Below are 14897 nucleotides of genomic sequence, written 5' to 3' on the forward strand. Positions count from 1 at the left end.
GTTTTTCATCCAAGTAGCCTCTTATCAAAAATTTTATCAGAAAACATTTGAGGAAAATGAATACATTGGCATGTGGTATTGACGTCTGCCTTCCTGCTACAATCTAACAGACACTGAGGGGTTTTTTGGCATGTCTATTAATGTTGAAAGGTTGTGCAGGCAGCGCTCCCCCCTTTATGGCATTAGTCTTTGTGGTACTGGAAAGGGACGTGCCTTTTAAGACTGTAACTACTCCCTGTTTTCCTGTGGAATTGAGTGTTTTAAATGGAAACTCAGAGGCAGAACTCCCCTGACTTAAGCACTGGGCAACACATGCTGGCAGGCTATTGTTTTAATTTTAGGAATTTGTGAAGAGGTAGGAATAGAAAAAAAAAAATATCATTTTTCCAAATAAAGGAATATTATTATCAAGGCTCCAACCCAAATATCTGCTTTTTTTTTTTTTTTTTTTACAGAATCCCCAATAGTTTTTACCCTAATTCAGATTGAGGGCTATACATGCCTCAAACCCATCCTCTTTGCATGTCTCCTCCAGCATCTGCTTTGTAGCTGCCTCCTCTTCCTCCCCTCCCCTCCTCCTCTTCCTCTTTCTCCTCCTCCTACTCCTTTTCCTTGGCAGGGTTTCTCTGTGTAGCCCTGGCCATCCTAGAACTCTCTTTGTAGACCACGCTGGCCTTGAACTCACAGAGATCTGCCCCCTGAGTGCTGGGATTAAAGGAGTGCGCCACCACCACTCAGCTAGCATTTTTCTTCTATAGCAGATATTAACCAACTTTTTTTGTTTTGGTAAAGGCCTAGACAGTATTTTAGGTTAATGAGCAGTGTAGTTGCTCTTAAAACATATTAATTAAGCTGAAAATAGCCATGTTCAATATGGGAAAGCAAAAAGAGCATGTGGCTGTGTTCCAATAAAACTTTATTCAAAAAGTCAAAAAGCTATTAGTAGATTTTCTATTTCTGTGATTAAAACACTATGCCCAAGTCAACTTAGAGAAAGAAGGGTGTATTTGGCCATATAGTTCCTGAAGGTTAGAGCTCTTGATGGTGGAGCAAAGGCCTGATGGCAAGAGTGGGATGCTGGAGGCTCCCATCTTGAACTGCAAGCAGGAAGGTGAGCCAGCTGTGAATGGCATGAGTCTTTGAAACCTCAAAACTGTCCCCGCTGACACACTTCACTTCCTCCAGCAAGGTCACACCTCCTGAACCTACCCACACCGCGCCACCATCTTGGGAGCAATTATTCAAACATCTGAGCCTAGGGGAGATATTTCTCCTTTCTCATTCAAGCCACCACAGACAGGGAGTTAGATTTGGACTGTGGATCCTAGTTTGATGACCCTGGCTTTAGATATTTTCCACAAGAAACAGTAACCAGGCTGTTTAAGATGATTTCGCAGTGGAGAGATTCTCAGATGTCCTCCAACTCTCTGAGTAAGTTCCAGATGTGAATTGCAGCACGGAAGAAGGGCAGCTGACCCCACAGTCCTGGAGGTTGAGGTGTATACATGGGATACTTTGGAGGCCTGTTGGTGATTGTGGCTCGCCTCTCTGCTCCCAGATAGCATGTCCATGATCTCCACCCTTCTCCCTGACACCACAGGCATCCTAAGTGATATAGGGTCCTCCCTCTTAGGACTTACTTGGCCCTTTTTGGAGGAGAAACAAAACTGGAGCTATAGCCTGAGGATTGTTTGGGGGACCCCATTTGCCCACTTCCAAGTCGCCCTTCTTTTTATTCTTACTCCATTTATTGCTTAACGAGGTTTGTAAAAGTCTTCACCTTCAAAGCCTGGCATGAGGCTGGGCACACCTTCCATGTTGATTGGCCAGCCTGCTTGCTTTCCCATCCCTTGCCCTTTGGCCCTCACAGTATTTTCTTAATCTGGGATAAACTGAAAGATATCTAAAGTTTTTCCTTTTCATCAAGGGTTTCCGACCATGTTATTTAATTCATTCATGGACTCGCGCTCCGTGTACTGAGCTAGTGGCAGCAGAGTAGAGTCAAGGTGGGGCTGACGGGCAGTGGACACATTCATCTGAGGTTTGGCATGTGCTGTTTTGATAGTGAAAAAAAAAAAAAAAGGCTTTGTAAGCACTGTGAAACACTCCCCAAATGTCAAGCGGATGTGGGGAGGCTAATACGTATGATGGTTAAAATAAAGCAACAAAAACAAAACCTTGGTAAGTGTGTCGTCTAAGTGGTCAGTCATTGAGAGGGGTATTACTGTTTGCCAGATGGGGGAATTTAGAATGAAGGGCCCCAGATCTAGAACTTTACATTGGAATAAGGCTCGGAGCCAGCACTCAACCAATATCCTGTAATGGGCAAAAACAGAAGATCTTTCCTTGTTCTGAGTCACAGTGCTCAACAGTGACCACCCACTTTCTTTTGGGTTTTATTTCTTTGTTCCTTCCCCCCCCCCCCCTCCCATTGCATTGTTTCCTAAAACTTGCCTGGGTGGGCATTCAGTTCCCCACAAAGCTGACTCATCCAGCCTCTACTGTCAGGTTTCAAATAAATATAATTAGAAAAGCTACTGGTAGGCAGGATAAAGGTTGCAAACTGAACCCCTCATCAGGGAAACAGACTGAGTCATCCCATGTCTGCATGAGAAAACACTCATGTCGAGCCATTCAAACTAGCCACTGAAAGTAGTACCACCAGACAGCCAGAGACCTGAGCGTGGTCGGTGGAGATGTGTGTGGGGAGGGTACCTGAGGGAATCGTCCTTCCGAGTTTCTTTGCTTGGTTTCTGTTCCCACTAGAGAAGCAGGGAAACATGATCCAGTGCATCCCTGTCTAACTGGTGATTGAAGGCTCTGTAGTCCAACCCTTACTATAACCCAGCCGAGAAATTCAGGAGGATTGTTCTGTTAACACAGGCGGATGGCTTGGTCATTTGAAAATGTGTGTGGGCTCTTGCACAAAGCACAAGACTTTACATTGTGTTTCTCTCTCTTAAAGTTGACCTAATCAGATCTGTACGCGATGTTTGTTCTCTTCTTTTCAATCTTTAATCTCTGAGTTGAATTTTCTCTGAGTGCACCAGTCGTCTGACAGTCTATATTATTCTGTGAACGGACCAACCTCTTCAGGACTGATGTGGTGTAACTCTTGGCTGTGGATGCAGCCTTAGAAAATGGCCTTAGCTGTTTTAGTTCAAACTACTTTTCCCATGTGAAGAGCACGGATGCCTTCCTTGCCCATTTACTGTTTGGCAACATTGGTATCTTGTTCTATCACCCTGTTCCTAGTCCCATGAAGTAGGAAAGCCTATGTCTATGAACTTTTAATCGTTCTACTATTACAGCTGTCGAAAATGATTTTGTGGAGATTGTCTTAGCCCATCTTTGTTTGTCTGCATGGATGGAGTTATGTAGCATACTTGGCATATGTTATTTAAACTAGTGGATTCTTTGTATTGGAAACCTAGACACATCGACATGGGAGGCAGCAAAGAGATAGCCTTGAAATATGGGCATCAAGCCAGGCGTGGTGGTGCACACCGTTAGTCCCAGCACTCGGGAGGCAGAGGCAGGTGGATTGCTGTGAGTTCAAAGCCAGCCTGGTCTACGAAGCAACTCCAGGACAGCCAAGGCTAACACAGAGAGACCCTGTCTTGAAAAAACAAAACAAAACAAATGAAACAAACAAACAAAAAAGAAATATGGGCATTGATAGATGTGTGCTTGATTTTACAAAAGATTTGAAAAAATATCATTTGCCTTGATAGAAATATTAGCCTACTTATTGATTATTTTGCTAATTTTGTATATTATCAATATCAAGTATTAATGCCATGTATTTTTTTTTTCTTTCCCAGCAACATCCATTTTTTACCCTACATGAATCCAAAGCAACAGATGTGGCATCGTTTGTAAAACTGATACTTGGTGACTAAAAAAAAAAAAAAACACCATGGACTTAACTGGTTGACCCTCCTGTGGATTGGTGGGTTTACAGGGTGAAATGAGTTCACTACAACGCCAACAGAAAGTCATCTTGAGATCGTGGAACCCTGCCTTTTTGAGGGTTTTTCTCTCCCTATTTTTTTTTTCTTTTCCCTCTCCAAAGGGGGCCTTGGAATCTCTAGTATAGAATGAACTCTCTAGATGGATGAAATATGATAAAGGCTTAGGACTTGAAAAGGCGATTAAATATTTAATGACGAGTCATACGAGTCCTCAAGCTTTTCAGATTTCTCGTGTTCTTTACAAAATGAGTGCATTGGCCCTGGTAACAAGGTGCTACAGTAGCGATGAAATTGTAAAGTAGATTTGTAGTGTGTCTCACTTATTATTTTAATATTTATGTTTCAGTGCTTGGTTGGAAATATTCCATTTTATGCAAGAAGGGAGACGCAGAGACAAGGCTGACTTGGCAGTATTTATAGGGCTTTTATTTTTTAAGTTCAATCATGTCTGTGGTCCAGAGAAAGTTATTTAAATATGCATCTTTAAGACTATTATTGAAATCTCAAACAAAGGGGCTCGTCCTGTGCAGTGTGGCTTGCAGCTGTCATGGCTGCTGCTCGTGACCTTCAACTCAATCTTGGGTAATCACCGCATCTTTTGAGTGAACTGTCAAAGTATCTTGATCATATCTGCCCCCACCTCCAACTTTGGAAAACATGAAAATCACTTGTACCATGGCTCCAAGAGTAAAAAAAAAAAAAAAAAAAAAAAAAAAAAATGTTCTCTTCAAATTTGTGGTATAATTTTAGCGAAAAATGAAAATAATGGGAAGTGATGTGCTTTTTATATTTACTTAACGTTTTTCTCTCTGTACGTGTGTGTGTGTGTGTGTGTGTGTGTGTGTGTGTGTGTACGTATACATCTGTTAAACCAAGCCCTACCAAGTGGCTCCTAGGAACACTTGTATTGCTTAGATGGACACTTGCCAGTCGTGAGAGGAAGTATGGAAACACGATGCTGTCTTTTCTCTCGTGCCTCATCAATGGTTCTTCCTCAAGGCCTGCCTTTGTAATTCGTGAGCTATCCTGCTTTGCTTCTCTGTTCTCTCATTCAGTGGAGAAACCTTATTATTAGAAGGGCTGTGATAGGAGAAGATGAAAGGCAGGAGTCCTTCAACGTAACGACATTTTAAGGCAGAATACTGCCTCTGAGCACGCCACCAAGTTGTCACAGCCTCAGGCCACACCACATATTTCTATAGCATATCATGGGGTAGCTAGGTCCACTTTCAAGTTCTTGCAGATCGACCAAATTCTTGTGATTAAAGATGCCATGAGTTCTGTAGCTTAAGCTTAGGCGGTTCTTTAGGATTAAGATATTTTATGAGTGTCATTGAAAAGATAGACTTCTGCTAAATAATGAGGAACAATTGCTTTGGGACAGTGTTAATACAGGGTAGTTCCCATCAGAACACCAAGACCACATGGTGATGAAAATAGAAGAAAGAAAAAGACTTACACTTTTTTCTCTCCCTTCCCTTCCTCTTGGAAGTCTCCTTTCTATCCCACCTAGCTTTGAGGCAGGGAAGCAGCACAGTTTTCACTGTATTATTTGTATCTTCAAGACTCTCTTGCACAGGACACTTGCTTAGAGTGTGAATGACACCTCGACCTCTCTTTTATATTCTGTTTTAAGGGCCATCCACTGGCAGGGCTGAGGAGACAGCTATCAGTAAAGTCCTTGTCTCTCGCGTGTGAGGGCCTGTGTGCTGACCCCTGGAACCCACAAAAGCCTGGTGCTGTGGCACAGGCCCGTGACCCCAGTGATGGTGGGATAGCAATTGGAGAGTTAACCTGGCCTACAGGCTGAAATTCCCAGCCAGTGATAGGCCCTGTCTCCAACAAACTTTGAAATGCACCTGAGGACAGAGAAGCGAGGTTGTTCTCTGACCTTCTCAAGGGTGATGTGCATGGCACACTCTCTGCATCCCAACAAATGCCACCCTTATACCTGCTCAATTACACATAGCTTCATCTGCTCCAAAGACACAGCTGTTTTTCTTTCTTTCTCACCAGAAAAGTGGGATTGTCATTTTGATCATGGGCATTCATGTTCCCACCCAGCCTTCTACATCTGACCTAGAGAGAATTTGCATCTGCCTTCCTGCCCTGTTCACTCATCTTATGAGAACAGAAAGAAAGTAATGGGGGGAGAAGTCTGGGGGAACCTCTTATAATGTCTAGCAAAACTCCTTAACTAAATCATCTTTCCCCGTCTGGATCTGATTGTTCTTCCTCACTCGCCTCCTTTGAAACACTTCTAACAAAGAGCAGGTTTTGTCCTGTGTACCTGTGCGGTCTGGTCTGTGAGGCCAGGGCAGGAACCTGTAAGGCACCGTTATGGGAAGAGCAGCTGGCTCAAGTGTGGTGCGCTTTGGAGCCATTTAGGAGCCTGTGTGAGTGCCAAAGTCCTGGCCCCAGAGACTTGGACTTAACTGGTCCAGGTAGAGAGCCTGGGAATCAGTACTTTAAAGAAAGAAAGGGGGTGGGGGGGTCCTCATGTGTTCCTGATGCAAACCAGGACTGAGGGCACTGATACAGTCGGAATGAAATGGTGCTGTAGGTCAAGACATTCCACACTTCAGCATATCAAAGAATTAGGCCCACGATTCTTCATAGGAGTCCTTTGGATATCACTCAGATATCAATATTGCTCCTGGCAATTCATAATATAGTGCCATGCCTATGAGTAATTCCAGCACAAGGCTTGGGGATCATGTGCAATGCTGAAATTTGCTCAGTGTTCGGCCAATAACGTTCAAAAATGAGTTATTAATCATTGACCACCCCCTCCATATTGTTTTATTTTATATCTTTGCTTTGCCTGCCTTCCTAATTTTGAAATTAAAGATTGAAACCGTGCTTTGATGTTCATCAGTTGGGTGCTGCCAGATACCATAGTGCAGGAATGAAACCAATGGAGTCGGGGAGGTGGCTTAGGGGGTAAAATGTCTGCTGAGCAAGCATGGGCCTTTGTGTTTGGATCCTGGGTCCTCATGTGGTGGCTTGTGCCTGTAACCCCAGTGTGGGGATAGGATGAGGAAGGGGCAGGCAACCAGGCCTATCCCTGAAACTCAGTGGCCAGCTAGTCTAGCCCAATCTATTAGGACTTTGTCACAAAAAAACAACATTGGGGAGAGATTGAGGAAAGGCCCCCTCATGTTGATTGACCTTTAGTCTACATATTCACATACATGTGCATGTACCCACACCAACAACTGTGTACAATACACACACATCACATATACACATCACAAATATGCAAAATCTTAACAATTGTAATAGTCAGAAATAGTCAATAGTCTCTGCATTAGAGGAGACTGGTACCCAAACAAGCAACTTCCCTTGATTCTCCTAATAAACTTGATCTAGTGTCTTCTATAACCTCAAAGGAAGTAGAGAGGGGCTAGGATGTCAGGGTTTAACCCCAGCTAATTAACCCCGTGTCTTAATTAACCACAGTGTGTCATCCCTTCTGTTTAGAGCAACTACTACCAAGAGTGTTTAGAAAGAACATGGTTTTTGTCCTAAAAGTGCAACAGATATCTAGTTCTTAATTCCTGTTAATTTTTGGGGGGTGGGGGCATTTGTTACTTTCTCTGATCTTGGAAACGAGGTGTGCTCATTCACATAGTTCATTGGAGGTGGTCTTCTGCTAGGGAACTGAAGAGAATTTCTAACACACCATGTTGGAGTTTGTCAGAAACAATACTTGGACAAATGTCATCTTCATGGTCTCCTTTATTTATTTATTTTTTTTAACTTTTCAAAAGAAAGGGACATTTTTCAATCAGGCTATTGGAATAAAAAAAAAAAAAAAAAAAAGAAAAAAAAAAAGAAAAGAAATGCCAGAGTGCATCTCTGAAGAAACAGTTATAAACCAGGTGAATAGACAAGACATTTTATTCTGGAGATACCATGTTCCTCTTTCCTGGGACTTCTAGAGATAGTTTTTGGTTTTCTTTCCATCCTTCCTTCTTTTGTTTTCTCTTTCTTTCTTTCTTTCTTTTCTTTTTTCTTTTCTTTTCTTTTTTTTTTTTTGAGAGTTTCTTTGTATAGCCTTGGCTGTCCTGAAACTCTATAGATCAGGCTGCCTTTGAGCCCACAGAGAACCACCTGCCTCTGCCTCTGCCTCCTGAGGGCTGGAATTAAAATTGTGTGCCACCACTGCCCAGCAGGTTTTTTTTTTTTTATGGCCTTAATTAACCAACTAAATTATAATTCTCTTGGAAAGATGTTAAAAACTAGAACCTTTCCTCTAGGACAATGTATGCCCTGTAGGAACCATCATTTTGCAAGTGTTTCATGCTTGGGAAGAGGTAGAGTGTAAGGACCTCCTGTATCAACAGTAGATCAACCAACACTACAGAATGTAGACTGTGTCATCCTCGATTAAACTGGAGAAATGTGTATAAAGGTCCAGATAGTAGGTATTTTTTGGCTTTCTGTTTCATGGGCTTTTTGTGGTTGTGGTAGATTTCTCTTTTATTGAAATCTGAAAACATCAGGAAACAATGCCTGTGTTACAATTAAACCTTATAAACTAAGCCATAGGTTGTTTAGTTCACAGGCCACGGTTTGCCAATGCCATCTTAGACCATCAAATAGAAAATTCTAATTAAATGTCTATATGAATGGAGTTTTCAACCCCATTTTCGACTTAGCTACTGAGGCATATTAGGAAGATGGGCACAGGCAAGTAAAATCAGAAAAAGTGGGGGAGATTTCAGAACTGTGCATGTTGTCTGTTATTTCTCCAGGTAAGTCTTTATGATTCTAGAAGGTGATGGAACAGTTCTCTCTAGGTCAAATGATGCCCTTTTCATTACTATGTAACTGGCATCATGACTTGGTTTAGTTTGGAAGAGGCATAGTCTCATATATTAACTGGAGCCTTGGCTCTTAGCTTCTTTGTATTTTCTTTTTCTCTGCAGTGCAATGTCCATGCAAGGACAGTCACAAACCTAGACATGAACTTTTTTTTGTTTGTCTGTACCCAGAAGTATCGTAAACTTGTGAGACCGAAGTTGGCATTAGAAGTAGAAAGCAGATAGGATTGTTTTATTTTACCTTAAACTTAGGTTTCTGTGTGTGCTTGTGTGTCTCTGTGTGTACGTGTACATGTGGATTGGGTCCCCTGGAGCTGGAGTTACAGGAAGACATGAGTTGTTTAAGATGGGTGCTGGGAACCAAACTCAGGCCCTCTGGGAGACGAGTAAGTGCTCTTAACCGCTGAGCCATCTCTCCATTCTGTTTTACTTTTTGGTGTCCTTGAGACAGAATCTTATGTATCCCAGACTGATCGAAAACTTGCTATGTAGTTGAGGATGACCTGGAACTGATGACCCTGTTGCCTCTATCTCCCAAGTGCTGGGATTATAGGTGTCCATCAGCATGCCTGATTTTATGTGGTGCTGAGACCTGAACCCAGAGCTTTATGCATATTAGACAGTCACTCTACCCACTGGGCTACATCTCTAGTCCAACTTCTTCAGAAATGTGTCCTCCTCATCCATTTACTTGTTTGTTTGTGTGTTTTCCAAGGTGACCAGGAGTAGTTTAGGGTTGACAGTCCTGTTCTCTGGGTGAGCTTAGAGGGCTCCTGGTCTCTGGTTTGTGGTCAGGCTCACATTGGCCACTTTGAGATCTGCCTCTGAACTTGGGCAGGGTACTCATCTTATTTACCCATTAGTACACTGCTGATTGGAGGGACCGGTGCAAAATGCTACCTTTCTCTTGTGTCTCCTCTTGGCTTGCCACCCTGGTGTCTCTCTGAACCTCACAGCCTGTTGGGTCTCTGCATACTCAGAAAACTGTGTCATTGTGACAAATACCATTGTCAGTATTTGTGCCCTTTGCTCTAAGAAGTAGACCCAGAAACTACTATTTTCTTTATCTGCTTCTAGAACACAACATTTCTTCTGCTATAGTCTCTTTAATCTCTCCATGATGGCTGCTTCATCTGCATCTCAGATCACACTGCGAATGACACACAGAGGCAGCTTGAGAGGGCGTAGTGACGTGGTTGATCAGCTCGCTCACCTAAAAGAATGTTTTTGCTTCACCTGGGCAAACAAAATCTGAGCTGTAGAACCTTGCAAATACAGTTATTTTCCCACGGGAAGTATCTCATCACCAAGTCCAGAGCCAGCCTTCGCCCAGAGGCTTTGTTGTTTGACAGCTATGCAAATATCACCCTCCTACCACGGGGTTCTTTGGAGGCAGGGTGTTCATTGGCAGGATTTATCTTTGTAGTTCCTGCCCCAAACTTCACTGTTCAGGCAAAATTCCCGTGGAAACATCTTCCTATTCAAAGCGAGGAGAATCTAGTTTAATAAGAGACAGGAATCGAGTTCAAGGACTTTGTCATAGGGCAGTTTTGTTTCGTTTGAATTTTAATGCGAATCTGCTGATAGGATTTACGTATTCCAGGGACTGGAGAGATTGGCTCTGTGGTCACCCTCATGGGAAGGCTTACAACTGCTTCTAACTCCAGTTCCAGGGTATCTGATGCTCTCTTTGGGATTCCTCAGGCACCTGCATACGTATGGTGCATGTAACTCATGCAGCTACCCACATGCATTGAAAACAAAAGCAAATCTTATATATATATATATATATATATATATATATATATATATATATATATATCCTACTCTTAAATTACATATATGTAGCCTACTCTTGGTACTCTCAGAAATTTTGTGACCCAGCTCATTTGGACTTGGCAAGTAGACCCCTTTTTCTTGGGAGTTTATAGTTAGGATTTGAGAGATCATATAGTTATCAGTATGGGCAGAGTTTTGCTTTCATGAACAGTAATCTTGTGCTCTATGCCTTCTTGTGGCTTATACGTGTGTGTTTCTGAGGTCCTGAGTTTTGGTCCACAAAGGAAACTTTTATGGAGTGGGGAGCAAGGACAGGGGAGCCAGAACATGCTACCATGTTCCTGAAGCATGAAACAGCTTTCTGCTTTCTATGTCATCCCTAGATTGAGTGTACACCACCAACTATTTTATTGTGTCTTTTTTCATAAACTTGTTACTCTTCCGTGGTATGTCATAGATGACCTAGGCTGGTTTAATTCCTGTGTAGGTGGTTTTACCTATCAAAAATCAGTAACAGTTATGAAACAATGAGTTCTATTATTCTAAGTTATTTTTTCTTTTTTTGCTTTTGTTTTGAATGTTGCCTCTATTAGTTTTTCTTTTTTTACTTTTTATTTATTTTTATTTATTCCCTTAACATCCTGATTATAGGCCCTCCCTCCCCTCCTCCTGGTCCCACCCTTCCTCCTTCTTCCTCCTTCTTCCCCCATTCTCCCTCCCCTACTCCTCAGGTGAAGGGAGTCCCTACCCCCAACCCACACCAGCACATCAAGTACCATCAGGAATGAGCTCATCCTGATCAAAAAGCAGACAACAGAGTCCATGTCAGAGACAGCATCCTCTCCCCTTTCTAGAGGACTCATATGATGGCCAAGCTACCCATTGGCTTCGTATGTGGAAGGGGCTTAGGTCAAGTTCATGCATGGTCCTTGGTTGGTGCATCAGTCTCCCTGTACCTCCCTGGGCCCACGTTAGTTGGCTCTCTTGGTCTTCTTGTGGATCTCCTGTCCTTTCCAGGCCTTTCTATTCTTTCCCACCCCTCCTCCCAACTCTTTCACAAGATTCACTGTGCTCTGCTCAACGTTTGGCTGCGTCTTAGCATCTGTTTTGATTCACTGCTAGATGTGGTCTCTCAGAGGACAGTTATGCTAGGCTCCAGTATCGTTAATAGTGTCAGGGGTTGGCTCTCTCCCATGGGGTGGGTCTCAGGTTGGGCCAGGCATTAGGTGGACATTACTTCAATCTCTGCTTTATCTTTATCCCTGCCCATCTTGTAGGCTGGATACATTTTTGGATCGAAGCTTTTGTGGATGGGTTGGTATTCCTCCTCCACCAGGAGGTCTGTCAAATTAGAGAGTGGCCTCTTCAGTGTCCGTGACCCAGCTACTAGAAGTCTCAACTAAAGTCACTCCCATATCCTCCCAGGAGCCTACCTCGTGGTTGGTCTCCAGCTTGTCTCAGAGATGCACATGTCCATGGTTTTTCTTCTCTGGAGAAGCCCTCTGTCCTCCTGCCTGCTCTCACTATGTCTGATCTCCACTCTCATTTCTCTCCACACTTGCTTTCCTACCCTGTTCCCTCTCTTCAACTCCCAGAGAACTTTTAGCTAGGTTACAAAGTGGCAGGTTTGTTTGTGCCCTTCTGAAGCTTACTATGCTTTTGTTGAATCTCATTTTTACTTCCTCCTCTTCTCCTAGCTCTGTGTTCCCTACCAGTATTTTCCTTTCTACTTTCATATTACTTGTTTTCCATCACTCCACCTACCCTCTTCCTCAAAGTCCATTTTTCTGTCCTCTCATGTGCCCATTTCTAATTTCCTGGTATCTACATACACTTCTTCCCTCACTAACACACACATATAAAAATTATAAGCTCTGATGCACACATGAGAGAGAGAGAAAGATCTTTCTTTGCCTAGGTTGCCTCACTTAATAATTTTGAGTTTAATCCATCTCTCTATAAATTTTATTTTTCATTATGGCTCACTTAAATTACACACACACACACACACACACACACACACACACACACACACATTGCATTTCATTATCCGTTCACCAGTTGGTAGAGATATAGGCTGATTCTATATCCTTACTCTTGTGATTGCAGCAACAATAATCATGGGTGTGCCTTCTGGTAACTTCCATTTGGACTTTAAAAAAGGAGCAACTGGATTGGACATGAATTCCCTTAAGTAATATTTAGCAATACTTTTCTTTACATCCTGGGAATGTTATGAGAGATGCATCTTATTTGTAAATATTGTTTCTTTGCCTATGTTACACACCAGTCTTATTTGCAAAGCATGTATATGCTAAATGAAGCTCTTTGGGCCAAGGCAAACAAAACTTGATGCAAGAATAAAGTTCATGGGCTGGAGAGATGGCTCAGAGGTTAAGAGCATTGGCTGCTCTTCCAAAGGTCCTGAGTTCAATTCTCAGCAAACATCTGGTGCCCTCTTCTGGTGTGCAGGTATACATATAGGCAGAACACTATATAGATAATAAATAAAAATTAAAAAACCCCAACAACAAACCAGATTAAAGTTCGTATGGATGACTGTTTCTTGGCACCCAAAGTATTATGAAAGGAAATAACAGAGGGATGTCCACCTATCCTTAAAAACCACTAATTTTAGACCTTACGTTTAGTGTGTAGAGAGTTTAGCCTAGAAGAATGAGGGGGTGGGGGTGGGTCCCCGCGTAGATTCCTTCATCTTTCCTGCCACGTGCACTGTGCTGCTGACTACCCTGGCTGGAATTATCTTTCCCTTTGTGGGTTCCAGGATCTCTTTCTTTACAAATGAGGCAGGCTGAGCTGCATAATATAGAATCCATTAAGAATTTGGTGCAGCAAGGACCTCATGGAATGTTAATGTTTCCATGCCTTTGAGGTAAGTGGAAAATTTAAGTTCTGACCCTCTGGTCTCACTTATGATCTACAAAAGCAAAGGAGTCGTGGGTATCAGCTTCAGCTTGTGTTTTTCTATATGGAAAGAGGTGGAGCTGCCTTTTTGTTTTCCACACCAGGAACATTCCTCATCACTGTATGGTGAAAGGAAAGTTAGGAATATAAAGTAATAACTTCTATCAAGCCTTGGGATTGCATTTTACAAATTCCCATTTTGTCAGACAGCACACTGTTTTTTGTCTCTTGTCTGAGGTGGACTAATATGTTTTTATGTTAGCTTAGCTTTCCTGTCATCCAAGTTGTACATGGTGGTTGTTTTTTTTTTTTTTTTTGTTGTTGTTGTTGTTGTTCTTGTTTTAATTTAACAGCTTAGTATAAGTGGTAATGATATCTAAGAGTCATAAAATCAAGGCAATAAATAGCTCACATGCAGGACTTGAGGTAGATATAAACATTGATGTTTATATGTGATGGATGTTAATGAAAGTTTCAGGAGTATACCTAGTTGAAGGACGATGTGGCCTTAAATATGTCATGTATGTTTGTGACATTTGGAATAGCCAAATAGCCTCGGTCCCATTCTGGAGAAATCTATCTTTTGTTACAAATACCATTGATGAGGGTTGTGTAATAGCCTGGGTGGCTGGCTTCTGTGAGTGTATTAAGCTAAGAATAATAATAACTTGCCAACGGTGGGGTGGCTTTGTCTTATACTTATGTTGAGGCCATGGTATGGTGGAATTCCATTGGCAGATTTTGTAAAATGTGTAACATCATTTTCCTCTTCATTTTCCATCTAAGAGTATGTTTTTGATATGCTATGAAGGATTTCTCTGAATCCATGTATTTGACCAAGAGAGTGGCAGAGATGTTAGGCCAATGGTTGCTATGTAGCTTTCCCAGCTCCTCTCTTAGCACCTCAAAAAGAAAATGGGACTGATTAAGTCAAACTTGAGTTCCTGTGCTAAGGAGGGGTGTCCCCCCTCTAATTTCCCACCTCAGGATGTTCTTCAGTTCCACACTGGTGCCAAGAAGGAAGGTTTGAGCTGTTGACACTGTAGCCTCTCCCTCCCTCCCTCCCCCCCATCTCTGTGTGTGTGTGGGTGTGTGTGTGGGTGTGTGTGTGGGTGTGTGTAAAACTTCACACCGTGTGTGTTGTGTTCAGTGTCTCAGTGATCTGTGAACTGACTCGAACAATGGAGAAGACAGTGATAAAGGCAAAAAATAAAAAAAAAACAAAAAGCAAACACCTGACCACTTCGTTCTGTCAGTGTGCTAACCATGCTTCCATAGCTGGGACAAATAACTTCAGCATTCAGGAGTGGTGTCCTTGAATGAGTGTGTTATCTCATAACAAAATGTACAACTAATAAAAGACATTTAAAAAGTGCAACGGGTCAGCCTA

The 14897-nt window shown here is 42.3% G+C and overlaps 1 protein-coding gene across 4 annotated transcripts in view; it reads left to right on the forward strand.

Annotated features, from left to right (window-relative positions):
- Map2k6 (mitogen-activated protein kinase kinase 6) overlaps positions 1 to 4605 on the forward strand; it is a 121271-nt gene extending 116666 nt beyond the window's left edge. For all 4 annotated transcript variants that reach the window (XM_051158967.1, XM_051158966.1, XM_051158968.1 and 1 more), the window contains exon 12: positions 3825 to 4605. In XM_051158967.1, the coding sequence (XP_051014924.1) occupies positions 3825 to 3902 (78 nt within the window). In that variant the 3' untranslated portion in view covers positions 3903 to 4605. The remainder of the gene's footprint in view (positions 1 to 3824) is intronic.
- The last annotated feature ends 10292 nt before the right edge of the window (positions 4606 to 14897 follow it).

The sequence above is a fragment of the Acomys russatus genome, chromosome 16 (genome assembly GCF_903995435.1).
Source record: "Acomys russatus chromosome 16, mAcoRus1.1, whole genome shotgun sequence".
NCBI lineage: Eukaryota > Metazoa > Chordata > Mammalia > Rodentia > Muridae > Acomys > Acomys russatus.